This window comes from Vombatus ursinus, unplaced genomic scaffold, assembly GCF_900497805.2.
Source record: "Vombatus ursinus unplaced genomic scaffold, bare-nosed wombat genome assembly UNPS02014799.1, whole genome shotgun sequence".
NCBI classification, from domain to species: Eukaryota; Metazoa; Chordata; class Mammalia; order Diprotodontia; family Vombatidae; genus Vombatus; species Vombatus ursinus.
This window is the reverse complement of record NW_020954577.1, coordinates 9,369,610-9,384,952: the sequence shown is the minus strand read 5'-3', so window position 1 is coordinate 9,384,952 and position 15,343 is coordinate 9,369,610. Positions and strand designations below refer to the sequence as shown.

General features: G+C 41.4%; 1 protein-coding gene across 1 annotated transcript in view; it reads left to right on the top strand.

Moving 5' to 3' along the window:
• The window catches only part of LOC114050689 (kelch-like protein 7), a 55,684-nt gene that overhangs the window by 38,117 nt on the left and 2,224 nt on the right, over nt 1-15,343 (top strand). The window contains exons 8-9 of the mRNA XM_027872551.1: nt 8,040-8,280; nt 10,164-10,365. Of these exons, the coding sequence (XP_027728352.1) occupies nt 8,040-8,280; nt 10,164-10,365 (443 nt within the window). The remainder of the gene's footprint in view (nt 1-8,039; nt 8,281-10,163; nt 10,366-15,343) is intronic.

The following is a 15,343-nucleotide window of genomic DNA, read 5'->3' as shown; positions in this document are numbered from 1 at the left end:
ACACACATACACACACGTGCATAATATACATATGTACATATTTTACATACATGTGTGTTTCTCGCTCTCCCTTACTCATACACACACATATGAAGGAAAACCCTTGAGCCTTTGAGCCTTTGACCCTGAGTGCAGCTCTATTAAAAGTTTCAACCTGGTATCAATCAGCTAATTGGGAGATTTCTTTTTTTTAATTTTAAGAAATCAGAACTAATGTCTGTTCTTTAATATTGTATGGAGTTCTGTGATTTCCAGCTGTCTATATTTTTGATAACACAGCAAGCTGCCTGATAATGAGAGATGGAAAAAAAAAAACCAACCCAAAGTTAATTATATTAAAAGCCTCCATCAAAGACAACAATGCTGAAAACTGTAGGCATTGTCTGCCAAAACCAGCTAGATGGGGCACATGGAGCTGGGCATTGGTAGGTCAGCCACTCTTGAAAGCATCTGTGACTGGAAGAGGATTCATGGCGTCAGGATAATTGCTTAAAGCTAATAGGTCATAATGTCTCTCACTGGTCCAAAGCCAAATTTACAAATCATTTCATAGTAATGTTCCATGGTAGAGAAGATGAAGATAGAAATGTCCTTCCCTATCATTCATTGTTTAGTTATTAACTGCTCAGAAAAGGCTCTGGCAAGACGTGGAGCCTGTTGCCCCCTTAACCAGGTGCTTCAAGATTTGGCTTCCAGGGACCATCCTCAAACTGAGTACTTTAAAGGGGGGGGCAACAAAGAGTCTTTTATGATTTATTACCTTAGCTGTGATTCTTAATTAGTAATTACCTTCAGCTAGTCCCTGGTGTCCCCTTTGACCCTTTGCTATTTTAGCTGATCTTTAACTACTGGGAAATTGCCCATTTGCATGCTGTTGTTCATTAAGACTAATTTTATCCAACCATGTCCAGCATCCTTAAGTCTAAGGGCCTTTTGTCATTGACCTAAGACTCCACCTTGGTTGGAAGACTCCAGTCCCAGGATTTTTCCCTATTTTTCCTATTTTTTTATATGTCCCTATTTTTCCTCCATGGCTGCTCATTAACCTTTTCCTCCGTGGGCTTGGAGAGTAGGAGTAAGTGGAGTAGTAGGCTGTCAGCCTCAGGCTCTGTGGCCTTGCTGAAAACATTTGGAGCTGGTCCAAAAAAACTTCAGAGACAGGAAGTCCTTTCCTCTCCTCCAAGGTAACACTTTTATTAGTTATAAAACTATATTATACATTATAGTTTATTTGTGATATTCAGGTAATAAAAACTCCAATATAGATTAATGTACCACAATTTATTTGGCCGTTCCCCACTCAAAAGGACATCCTCTTTCCAGTTTTTTGCTCCTACAAAAAAAAATGCTACTATAAACATATCGATGCATATGGGACCTTTATATTGTGGATCTCCTTGAGACACATACCTTTCTTTCTTTTTTTTTTTGTTTGTTTGTTTGTTTTTAATTTTTAGTTTTAGTTTTCAACATTTACTTCCATAAGATTTTGAGTTCCAAATTTTCACCCCATCTCACCCCTACCCCCACCCCAAGATGGCATGCATTCTGAATACCCCTTCCCCTAGTCTGCTTTCCCTGCTATCTCTCCCCTCCTTCCCCTTCTATTTTCCTGTAGGGCAGGATAGATTTCTGTACCCCATTTCCTGTATTTCTTATTTTCCAGTTGCATGTAAAAACATTTTTTTTTAAACATGTGTTTTTAAAACTTTGGGTTCCAAATTTTCTCCCTTCCTCCCTCCCCACCCACCCTCATCGAAAAGGCAAGCTATACATGTGTAGGTATGCAAAACACTTCCATAGTAGACATTCTGTGAAAAACTAACTCTATTTCCCTTAATCCTATCCTGCCCCCCCCCATTTATTCTATTCTTTCTTTTGACCCTGTCCTTCCTCAGAAGTATTGGCTTCTGATTACCCCCTTTCCCAATCTGCCCTCCTCTCTGTCATCCCCCTACTCTCTTGTCCCCTTCCCCTCCTATTTTCCTGTAGGGTAAGATAGATTTCCATACCCAATTGAGTGTGTATGTTATTCCCTCCTTAAGTCAAATCCTATGAGAATAAGATTCACTCATTTCTTCTCACCTTCCCCCGGTTCCCCTCCACTGTAACAGTCTTTTCTTTTCTATTTTTTTTTTTGTGAAATAATTTACCCCTTTCTACCTTTCCCTTTCTCCTTCTCCTAGTATAATCCTCTCTCACCCCTTAATTTTATTCTCCAGATATGACCCTTTCATTTTCAACTCACCCTGTGCCCTCTATCTATCTATCTATCTATCCATCTATCTATCTATCTATCTATATATATATACATACATATAATTTTTTCCCTGCAACTACCCTAATACTGACAAAGGTCTCATGAGTTACAAATATCATCTTTCCATGCAGGAATGTAAACAGTTCAATCTTAATAAATCTCTTACGATTTCTCTTTCTTGTTTACCTCTTCATGTTCCACTTGAGTCTTGTATTGGAAAGTCAAATTTTCTATTCAGCTCTGGTCTTTTCATCAAGAATGCTTGAAAGTCCTCTATTTCACTGAATGACCATTTTTTCCCCTGAAGAATTATACCCAGTTTTGCTGGGTAGGTGACTCTTGGTTGTAATCCTATCTTCTTTGCCCTCCGGAATATTATATTCCATGCCCTGCGGTCCCTTAATGCAGAAGCTGCTAAATCTTGTGTTATCCTGATTGTGTTTCCACAGTACTTGAATTGTTTCTTTCTGGCTGCTTGTAATATTTTCTCCTTGACCTGGGAGCTCTGGAATTTGGCTACAATATTCCTAGGAGTTTTCCTTTGGGGATCTCAGGAGGAGATCGGTGGATTCTTTCAATTTCTATTTTGCCCTCTGGTTCTAAAATATCAGGGCAGTTTTCCTTGATCATTTCTTGAAAGATGATGTCCAGGCACTTTTTTTGATCATGGCTTTCAGATAGTCCGATAATTTTTAAGTTCTCTCTCCTGGATCTATTTTCCAGGTTAGTTGTTTTTCCAATGAGATATTTCACATTGTTTTCTGATTTTTCATTCTTTTGGATTTGTTTTACAGTGTCTTGATTTCTCATAAAGTCACTAGCTTCCAATTGCTCTATTCTAATTTTTAAGGAAGTATTTTCTTCAGTAATCTTTTGGACTTCCTTTTCCATTTGTCCAATTTTGCTTTTTAGGGCATTCTTCTCTTCATTGGCTTTTTGGACCTCTTTTGCCATTTGGGTTAGGCTATTTTTTAAGGTGTTATTTTCTTCAGTATTTTTTTGGGTCTCCTTTAGCAAGCTGTTCACTTGCTTTTCATGATTTTCTTGCATCACTCTCATTTCTCTTCACAGTTTTTCCTCTGTTTCTCTTATTTGCTTCTCAAAATCCTTTGTGAGCTGTTCTATGGCCTGGGACTGATTCATATTTGTGTGGGAGGCTTTGGATGTAGGAGCTTTGACTTTGTTTTCTTCTTCTGGTTGTATGTTTTGATCTTCTTTGTCACCAAAGTAAGATAATATAGTCTGACTCTTTTTGTGCTACTTGCTCGTGATCCCAACCAGTTACTTGAGTTTTAAACTCTTTGTTAAGGTAAAAGTCTGTTTCCAATGTGGAGAATGTACTGTCCCAAGCTTTGGGGGTTTGTACAGCTGTTTTCAGAGATACTTCTAGGGACCTGAAAATTTTCAGTTCTTCCAAGGTGCTATGATAAGGGGCAAGGTGTTTCCTCTCTACCGCCACAACAAGCTCCTCCGCTCCTCCTTGCCCCAGGACCGCCCCTCAGAACTGTGACCCAGATCCAAGCACGGGCAAAGCAAGAGATTCCTGCCTCAGCCCTGGCAAAGAGATCAGTGCAATCCCCCTCTGATCAGCCACTGGATTCCCCCTCAGTCTGTGGACCAGAAGCTCAGGACGCAGCTCCTGCCCTGAGGGCACGCTCTGGACTTGCAGCTGAAACCTAACTCCTTCTCTTACCACAGTCACAGACTTTTCCCACTGACCTTCTAAGTTGTCTTTGGCGTTTGTGGGCTGAGAAGTCTGGAAACTGCCACAGCTGCCTGTGATTCAGTCCTCTGAGGCCTGCTCCAGGGTCACTGCGGCCTGCGTGCCCACGCCGAACTGTGCTCCTCTCCCAGGCCCACATGATATACCTTTCAGATCAACTATCCAGATTGTCTTGGGCTGGAAATTTGTTGCACTCTGTCTTTTCGTGGGTTCTGCTGCTTTAGAATTTGTTTAGAGCCATTTTTTTACAGGTATTTGGAGGGGTTTGGGGGAGAGCTCTAGCAAGTCACTGCTTTCCCTCTGCCATCTTGGCTCCACCCCTGAGACACATACCTTTCAATAGAATCTCTGCTTCAAATGGTGTACATGTACATTTAACAAATTTTCTTTGTGTAATTTCAGTCTGATTTTCAGTTCCACCAATCATGCATTAGTGTGCTTGTCTTTCCACAGCCTTGCCATCATTGGCAATAATAATAACAATAACAACAGTAAACATTTTTATAGTGTTTTAAGCTCTATATTTGTCATCTTTGCCAATTATCTGGGTGTGAAGTGGAACAGTGTTGTTTTGTTTTGTTTTCTTCATTCATAGTGATTCGGAGCAATCTCTTATATGATGGTCAGTGGTTTGCAATTCTTTTGAGAATTGTTTATTCATATCCCTTGGCCACTTATCCACTGGGGAGTGTCTTTGGGTTGCACATGGTAGTTAGTTCCCTGCATATCTTGGATCTCCCCACTCTTGAACACTCCAAGGCCTACCCTTTTTTCAAGGCCAAACTCAAGGCCCATCTCCTCCATGATGCTTTCCCTAAATGACCCCAGGCCACAATTACTTTTCCCTTTTCAGAATTCCCACAGTTCAGTCAAGACCACAACCCACTTGCTCATATATTGACACGTTTTATTTCATTGCCTCATGTGCAATATGAGCTCCTCAACACAATAACAGAGATGTGGACAGTTGAAGAATTGGGGTGGAGGGAATAATTAAGGATTTACCCTTCCTTCCTCTCTTCTCCCCTTCCTCCCCCCTGCCTCATCATTTCTACCTCCTTTCTGTTTTTTCTTTTCCATAGGGATTTCCTTAAATTTCCATTTTGAATGATTTTACATCCTAGTGTCTTTTTCTGCAAAGAATCATTTCCAATCTGTCTTTACTGGAGGACATTTCATTTCACTTGGCTCATGTCAAATTAATCGGATCCCAGCTTATGATCTTTAGCTGTGACCCATGTACTGAGGGTTCTGCAGTTGGGTCTCTGGATAGAGGAGAAAGGCAAGAGATTGAGTTGTAGGGGTAAATGTGCTTGCCTTCTTCCCGATTATTATATTTTTATCATTGTCCTTTGCTTCAGTTGGTCAGCAGAGCATAGCGATTAAATTCTAGTCTTTACAGCGTTGCCACATTCAGCAAATGACTGTTCATTCTCTACTTTGAACACAGGAAATTACTTCACCTCAGATGCAAACTCTCTTTGGAATGATTTGTCTCTTTGGTCCCTAATAATAATAACATCTTCTGTTTGCATAACCCTTGACATTTTTTAAAGTACTTCCATAACATTATCTCCTTTGATCAGGCCAAAAGCAACCAAACGTTTTATGGGCAAAGAAAACCTTTTGGCAACTTCTAGATCCCTGCAATGATGTTTAATTGGAAAATTGAGTCTTCTGAATAACTTTGAAAATTCGAAGTCTCCTGACCACCATCAGCTGAGGTGGAGGTGGGGGTGGGGAACTGGAAGATAGGTGAGTTGTCCAGAGAGTTTCGTTAGTTGAGTCTAAAAAAAGTTAGCTCTTATAGCGTGCTCCAGAAAGAAATCAGCGCTTTCAATCAGTTGAATGGAAGAGCACCTTGTCAACAACATGCCCTACTCATGAAATTGGTTTTGCTGGGTTTTTCTCATGGTTACCTTAGCCAAACTAGAGTGAAGAATGGATTTTAGGAGGACATGAGAATTAACTCCTTCCCCACTGAAGGACAGCCCACTTTGTAGGCCATCACTCGTGCTCTTTCACACTGACATAACAGTGATAATCCTAATAATAGCTAGCATTTACCTGGCACCTGCTATGTGCCAGTCATTGTGCTATGGGCTTTAGAAATATTATCTCCTTTGGTACTAACAACAACCCTGGGAGATGGGTACTCTTAACCCAATTTTTTATAGTTGAGGAAATGAAGACAAACAGAAGGTAAATGACTTGCCCAAAGTCACATAGCTATTCACTGTCTGAGGCTCAATTGGAACTCGTCTTCCTGACTTCAGAGCCAGAACTCCACCCACCATACTGCCCGTTTCCTAGGCTGTTCTGGTGATGGCTTCGAGGCAAGGCAAAGAGAAGGACAGCATCTGTTCCAGAAGAGCCGTGGAAATCCCAGAACTGGAATCTCAGCCATTGAGGCATCTCACATGCATCAAGTCACATATCATTTAAAAGGATACTAGAGGTTCACATATGTTTGTATGTTGGTGCATGACAAGCAGAGCATTCTGCAACATTCTACGTCACACCAGGTAGACGGCACCTCTCCAGTCCACGAACATCTCTTTGTGTCACAGCTGATGGGAGAATCTCATGTGTCATCATGGCAGGCATGGCCCAGATGGTTATCCTGTCACCCCCTCTTCAGTAATCTCCATTGGCTCCCTGTTGCCTCCAAGATCAAATAGATATGAGGCAGCTAGGTGGTTCAGTGGACAAGCTCTAGACTTAGAGATCTTGCCTCATACGCTTACTACCTGTGGGACCCTGGGCAAGTCACTGAATCGCTGTGTGCCTCAGTTTCCTCAGTTGTAAAGTAGGCATGATAATAACATCTTCCTCCCAAGAGTGTTATGAGGACAAAATAAGATAATCAATCTAAACTGCTTTACAGACTTTAAAGCATTATATAAATGCTAGCTACTATTTATTATTAACATTAATGAAAACATTAATAATTATTCATGATAAATACCCAATTGGGCAATGAATTTTTATTAAATTGAGTTCCTGCTATATGCCAGGCACCGTGGTGCTAAGTGATGGGGATAAACAGAAATATGAAATATCATCTCTACCCTCAAGGAGTTCACAATTTAATGGGGGAGAAAACATTTAAACAACTATACACAAACAAGCTATATACAGGATAAATAGGAAATAACTAACAGAGAGAAGGCACTAGAATGAAGAGAGATCCAAAAAAGGCTGGCTGTAGAAGGTGACTTTGAGCTAAGACTTGAAGAGAGCCAGGAGGCAGAGATGAAGAGGGAGGGCATTCCAGGCATGGGACACAACCAGGAAAAATACCTGGAGTCTGGAGATGGAGTCTCTTGTATAAGGACTAAGAAGGAGGCCAGTGTCACTGGATGACAGTATTAGGTGAGATATAAGGTGTAAGAAGACTGAAAGGGGGAGGGGCGCAGATTATGAAGGTCTTTAAGCACTACAGGATTTTGTATTTGGTCCTGGAAGGAACAGGAGTCACTGCAGTTGATTGAGTAAAAGAGTGACCTGATGAGGTCACTTTAAGAAGGTCTCCTTGGCAGCTGAGTGGGGTCTACACTGATGCTCATAGACGCTGTCTTGCCTTCTTGCCTTCGCTTCCTCCAGAAGCTCCCTGTGGGTGAGGCTGCCTGCCTCCATGCTCTCCCCACTGCAGTCCATGATCTTCCAAGGGTTTGCGCCAACTGGCAAGGGGTTGGGGAGTTAAAAAAAAAAAACAAAGAAAGAAAGATATGGGAGTGAATTTACATTAGAAAACTGAAAGTGTTTTCACCATCAAGACTGCACTTGTCTTGGGCATTATTATAAACAGATATTAGGAAAGGTCTGTTTATACATCTAAGATTCTTCACCAAATCTACTTCAGAGCTGGAAGTAGGGACCACCTACCCCTTGAATGGACAGCCATTCTCAAGAAATCATTGCAGTTTAAATTGGATGCTTAGACATGGACAAGATATTATTTGGTTTTTCTGTATGACATGGTGTGGGTTAATTTATAAACTTGTACACTGTTCACTGGCTCATCAAGCTGAATCTCCTTCTCTCCCATTATAGGATTATAGCTGGACGGACATCCGCTGCCCCTTTGAAAAGCGCAGAGATGCGGCTTGTGTCTTCTGGGACAATGTAGTTTACATTTTGGGAGGTTCTCAGCTCTTCCCTATAAAGCGGATGGATTGCTATAATGTAGTCAAAGACAGCTGGTATTCCAAACTGGGACCTCCGGCACCTCGAGATAGCCTAGCAGCCTGTGCGGCAGAAGGCAAAATTTATACATCTGGAGGCTCAGAAGTGGGTAAGAACTGGGGGTTTTGTTATAGTTTTCTGATGTTTGGAATGCTTCAGCGGGCGTTTCTTATGTCTCCGAACAGAAGCTGCTCCATTGTCCATGTCACGTTTAAAGCCAGCTCAGTTAATAAATCAGATTTTAACAGCTGTCTCTTAGAAAAGGCCACGGCTTCCTAAAGCCAATGAACTATCCATGGTCTTTCTCCAAAGGCATTTATTAAGCACTATCTAAAGATGTGATGCTGCCTTTGCTGTTGTAGGGTTTTCAGCTCTAGGCTAGGGTTCAACTATATACATGCACTGTATATTTACTAAGGGTTCCCCCCCCTCCTTATAATTTTATCTAACAGCTACGTCCATAAGAATGACTTGACGTAAGCCAGCTCCTTCAACAGAAGGCTTTTTTTCCGTTCACCTTGTAGCTTTGTTTTGTGTGGGAAAGTTTTAAACCACCTGTTGTTTGATCAGGAAAAAATGGCCTTGTACCTGTGGGATGGTTGTAGATGCTGCCATTGTGGGCATTCCATGGCCCATGTGGGGTGGTGGCACAGAGCTGCCCTCTAGTGTTGCAGGTCTCGCACTTCTTTATGAGGCCCTTCTGCGCGCAGCCAGCCACATCAGCAGCTGGCTTCAGCTTGTTCTTTCAACACCAGCTGTTCGGAAAACCTACCACGTACTCCAGATTTTCCCCAAGAATCAGTGAGATGAAGCTACCAAGTTACCAGTGCCTAAGAGAATGTAGTGCCCTGACAGTCGCCGGAGGGGAGAAAATCATCTGAGATACCCAGAGCTAAGGCGCCAGGCCACATCTGCTGATGCTTCTTTTGTTTAAGTATTTTTGCGGCTGTTTTCGTACTGAACGTTTGGCGTGTGGACTCTTTTTCTGGTCTTAATATTTGCAAGGTCCAGAGGTAGGGAAGGAATTAGGATTCAACCAAATTCAAACCCTTCAACAGATATTTATTGAAGCGCCTACTATGTGTCATTCACTGTGCTAAGCAATGGAAAGACAAAGATGTAAAAAAAAGACAAGACCCAGCTCTTCAGGAGATGACATTCTCATGGGCAAATGGAGCCATCTTAGGGTTCGGAATTCTAAGGTGGCATAGAGAAAAGCAGTGATTCACAATAATAACATTATCATCCTAACCTCCCATAGTAGGCAGAGTTGCAAAGTAAGAGAAATATCTGGGTCTTGCCTTCAGGATTTGCAATTCAAATGCAGAAGAGGGGGAGGTAAACTAGCTCCTAATGTAATGCCTACACAAGCAGGGGAGATCAATAATGACCTTGGTTGTCAGGCCAACGCCATCAGTCATCAAAGGTAGGACCATGGGGAAATGTGGCACAGCACACGCTTAAGGAGGGACCATTTGTTATATGTGCTAAAAAAAATTCTAAATGATAGGACTTGGAATTCCACTGAATGGTTTTTCCTTTGTTCTGATTTTTTAAGATGTGGGTTTACCATCTGGGCTCATTTGGGACTGTTTTTCCTCCATTTGTACAAACATTGCTGGTTTAGGTAGTTTCTTTCATGGACCATGAGTTTGGAGGCATATTTAACTTTTCTGTTAAAGTTAAACAGAAGAATTCTTCTGAAGCTCAGCCACCCACGAAACAGTCTTCCCAACAGATTCTCCTTTCCATATTTTCCAACGTCTGTATAACCGTAGTTAGCCACTCTAAAAAACAACGTGTGATATAGGAACAATTTTATTCTCATTATGCTGAAATGCATGAAATTTTTGTGGCTTAGGAATAAAGCTGATTCCCAAACCTTAAATTCTTCCCTCCTGTCACTAATGATTTGGCTCACTCAACTCTGAATTCATGCATGATAACTAAACTAAGTTAAATAAACACTGATGGGGCCTTTTTCTCCTGAAGGAAACTCTGCTTTATACTTGTTTGAATGCTATGATACCAGAACAGAAAGCTGGCACACAAAGCCAAGCATGCTGACCCAGCGCTGCAGCCATGGGATGGTGGAAGCCAATGGTCTCATCTATGTTTGTGGTGGAAGTTTAGGGAACAACGTTTCTGGAAGAGTCTTGAATTCCTGTGAAGTTTATGATCCTGCCACAGAGACGTATGTACTGACCAAGAACTTTTTTTTCTTCCTATTTAACAAGCATTTGTTTTCCCTCTCTCCTATCTTGCTCCCGCATTGAAAAAAACCCTCTGACAAATGGACACACACTCTTGATCAGAACAAATTCCCACATTGGCCATGTTTAAAAATGTCTGTTTTCTGTATCTGGAGTCCATCCCCTCTATCAGGAGAAAGGGGCCAGGCTTCACCATTGGCCCTTTGACCTGTTTGGTCATGGCATTGCTCAGAGTTCTATTGTCTTTCCGAGCAGTTTGCCGATACAGTGTTGTTACAATTGTAAATGTTGTTTGTCTTCTTCTGTTCACTCTGTATCAGTTCATACAAATCTTCCCTGGTTTCTCTGACACCATCCCTTTGTCATTTCTTTTGCCACAGTAGTATTCCATCACATTCATGTAACATACTTTGTTCAGCAGTTCCCCAATTTATGGCCACCTCCTTAGTCTCCAATTCTTTGCCACTACAAAAAAAAATGCTGCTCTAAATATTTTCCAGTATATGGGCCATTTTCTTCTTTCTTCATCTCTTGGGGGGGGGGGGGGGGGGACGGGTCGTGTAGCCTTAGTAACAGTGTCACTGGATTGAAATATGAACAGTTTTGTGACTTTAGGAGCATAGATCCAAATTGGTTTCCAGAATGACTCAAGGGGTGGGGAACCTGCAGCCTCAAGGCCACATGTGGCCCTCTAGGTCCTCAAGTGCGGCCCTTTGACCGAATCCAAACTTCACAGAATAAATCCCCTTAATAAAGGATGTCTTCTGTCAAACTTGGACTAAAGGCCGCACCCGAGGACTTAGAAGGCCACCTGTGGCCTCAAGGCTGCAGGTTCCCCACCTCTGGACTAGACCAGTTTGTAATTCTACCAGTACTTTGTTAGTATGCCTGTTTTCTCATAATCCCCCCAGCAACTGTCATTTTCCTTTTTTTCCCATCATCTTTGTTTGTGAGATGGTGCCTCAGAGTTGTTTTAATTTTCATTTTTCTGATCATTAGTAATTTGGAGCATTTTTTCATATGGCTATTGATAGCTTAGATTTATTCCTTCCTGTTCATAGCTTTTGACTATTTGTCTATTAGGAAATGGTACTTATTCTTATACATTTGAGTCAGTTCTTTATGTATCTTTGATATAAAATTTTTATCAAAGGAACTTGATGCAGAGATTTTTTTTTCCCAGTTACTTGTTTGAGAGAGTACATCCCTGGCATAGGGGACAATATAGACAGAGGTACCAAGACAAGAAATGGAATGTCACACATCAAGAACAGCAGAAAGGCCAGTTTGGCTTGCCCATAGAGAGAATGAAGAAAAACCATGAGTAATTAGGCTGAAAGGGGAGACTGAAGACAGCTTGTGAGGAGTTTGTATTTATCCTACCACTGATAGGGAGTCAATGAACAAGCACTCATTAAGTGCTTACCTTGTAGATGGCACTATGCTAAGTACTGGGTATACAAAGAAAGGGGCAGCGAAGTGGCACAGTGGATAGAGTGGCCTGGAGTCAGGAAGACTTATCTTCCTGAATTCCAATTTGGCTTTAGACACTTACTAACTGTGTGACCCTGGACAAATCACTTAACCCTGTTTGCCTCAGTTTCCTCATCTGTCAAATGAGCTGGAGAAGGAAATGGCAAACCACTCTAGTATCTTTGCCAAGAAAACCCTAAGTGGGGTCATGAAGAGTCAGACGCGACCAAAAAACAACTGAACAGCAACAACAAATACAAAGAAGGGCAAAAAAGATGGCCCCTGTCTTCAGGGAACTCACATACCAATAGAGGAGACAATAACTAGGAAGGACCTCCTGGAGAAGGTGGGGTTTGAGCTGATTCTTAAACAAAGCCAGGAGTCAGTGGTCGGGCGTGGGGGACAGCTGGTGAAAAGGCACAGAGGTGGAAGGTGCACCGTCCTATTCAAGAAACAGCAAGATGGCCAGTGTGGCTGGATCTTCAGAGTTCATGGAGGGAAGTAAATGTAGAAGAGGTAGGCAGGGGAAAGAGGAAAGGAAAAGGTTGTGAACCTGGAGATAAGAGGGAGCTGCTGGAAATAATTGAGAAGGGGAATGGAGCGGTCAGATACGTACTTTCAATCCAGATGTGAGGTAAAGACCTGGCAGCTGTGTGAGGAGAGAGAAGGAAACATATATGAGCTACATTGTGAAGGTAGAAATGAGAAGAACTGGCAGCAGATTGGTGAGCAAATGAGAGAAAGTGAGGAGAACGCCGAAGATGTGAACCTGTGTTATTAAGAGGATAGTTTGGCCCTCAACAATAGTAGGGAGGTTGGGAAGATAGCAGAGCTTCAGGGAGAAAATGAGTTCTCTTTTGAACATGTTGAGTTTGAAATCCCTATGAGCCATTCAATTTGGGGTGTCCACAAGGCAGTAGGTGATGTAAGGTTGGAGCTGAGAGAAATGCCAGAGCTGGACATAGTGAGAAGTTGAGATGGAGAGAATTCCGGGGATGGAAGACAACCACTGAAAAAGCATGTAGTTGGGAGGGCCTCAGCAAGAGGCAAGAGCTGAATCATGTATGTGACCTGGAAATCATATGTATAGAGATGAAAACTGAACTATTGGGAATCGATGTCAGATAGGAAAAGGACCAGGAAAGAACAGTGTCATGAAAACCTAGAGAGGAGAGACTTTCCAAGACAAGGGGGTGATTGGCAATTTCAGATGCTGCAGTGAGGTCAAGAAGGATAAGGATTGAGAAGAAGCCATTCGATTTGGCGACTAAGAGATCACAGTTTGATTTTGGAGAGATCAGTTTCAGTTTAATGATGAAGTTAGAGTTAAATAGCGAGTCAGGGAAGCGATACAGTCAGACCTGTGCTGTAGGAGCATCACCCAAACTTAAGGGAGGTCAACACCTCTTCTAGGCTAATGTACATTATAGGCACCTTCACAATCAAGCCATCTTTCTTTCTATACATTTAGTTTAAACCAAACTACGGTTGTTCACTACTGAAGAGGAGGGCAATGAAGATCTCTATCCCTAGTGGTTTTATTTTTATTTTATTTTTAAGTAAGTTTTACTGATTCCTTTTGTTTTGGCATCAGTCATTTTTGGAAACCTTCCCCTTCCTCATGCCTCGAACTGAACCCTTTCTTATAACAAGGAAAACCAGTTAAGCAAAAGGCCCCGGTTCCATGAGCTCATCTAACTGTTTTGACAGCATCCTGCCCTAGAGGTCCCTCACCTTTCCAGAGGGGAGGAGGTCTATTTCATGATCTCTCTTCCAAGACCATTATTGGTTTTCCAATTACTCAGGGATTGTATTGCACTAAGAATTTTGGAAACCAATTGCATTTATTCAATATAGAGAATATTTTAAACATATGGCACCTAAATGCTGTTCTGCAATTTGAAGCATGTGTGTTGAAATAGAATTCAATATTTTTTTAAAGAGTACTTAGATTTTCACAAATACAAAACTACTCTGAACACATTATCTGATCTAGTTATCTAAAGGAAAAACATCATCTGTGGACCTAATTTCACTTCTAAAATGCAATGCAAACATCCAAGTTACTTTTTTATGAAGATTTCTTTACCTGTTTTGACATATTCCTGAACAGTTTTGAAATTATCTTTTTTTTTTTTAAATTTTAATCCTAAACTAGGGAATTAAGCTAATTGGCTTCTACTTGTGAAATGTAGAAATTCACAAACTGTCAGCTTCTGGGAGTCAAACTATCTATAGAGTGGAAAAGGGCCAGGTCCACTCATCACATATGGTGTATAGAAGGAAGTATATTTGTGACATTTACTGATCTTTGAGTCTACAGTGGAGACAGAGACATACACATACGTGTATATACACATGCACACACATGCATACATAGGTTCATTTTGTGTAATTTTTTATGAGGGGGGAGGGGCGTATAAATTGAATTTTTGTAGTTCAGCTCATTTCTGCCATGTGTATTTTGGCCTCACTATTTAAAGACTCATGTTCCAATGCTGCATTTTGGTGTGAAGGTGACCCAGGGTTCTAAAAGTAGCCTCTGGAACCCACGCTTTGGCAGATTATACCCATCTGTAAAGGCTTTGCTAATTTGGGAGAGGCATCATCACCAGGAGAGCCTCAGGGGGATAACTTTTTTTTTTTTTTGCCATCCCAACTCATGAAGGGCATTTCCTAGTAGGCATAGGGGCAGCTGTTCTATGCATTAGCAGAGGGAATTCTGACAATAATGACATCAGAGATCCTAGAGATATAAGGATAGAAACGTTTGGAGAAGTAGCATGGCTCAGCACATAAAGACCTGGAAAAGGAGTCACAAGTCTTGAATTCAAGTCTTGCTTGTCCCACTGACTTACTTTGTGACGTTGAACAAGTTATGTTCTTCATTGAGACCTCATTTTCTTCTCTTGAAAAGAAGAGGTTCAGACTAGCTAGTCTCAAAGTTCTTTGCCAAGGTTAAAATGCTAGTATTGTAGTCCTGTGTCTTTCTCCTGCCTCAGTTAACTCATAATTCCAGAACTTTTACAAGATGCTTTCATTATAACAATCCTACAAGGAAGGTAGTACGGTTATTTTTATCCCCATTTTACAGGTGAGGAAACTGAGGTTCAGAGAACTTCCGTGAGCAGTTGCCTACTGTCCGTCACGCATCAGATTTGTGTCTGAGCATGGATTTAAATGACAGTTCTTATGACTCCGTAGCCAGTGCTATGGGGGTCCGGCCCTACTTACCTCACCAGAACCAAATGTGGTAATGGCTGGGAAAGGACTTTGAACCCTACAAAAAGGGCTGTATCACGTGGAAAGAATCTTCTAGCAAATCTTTTCTGAAGCAAGAAGTCCTTTTATAATAATGAGTAATCATGTCCTACTCTATTTGCTTTGTGAATTTGTATTTTTGTTTATTTCATGTGTTGGATTTTCTTCAAGTAGGTCTACATCTATATGTGACTACAAGGTCAGCTATGGCCAAGACATAGGTCA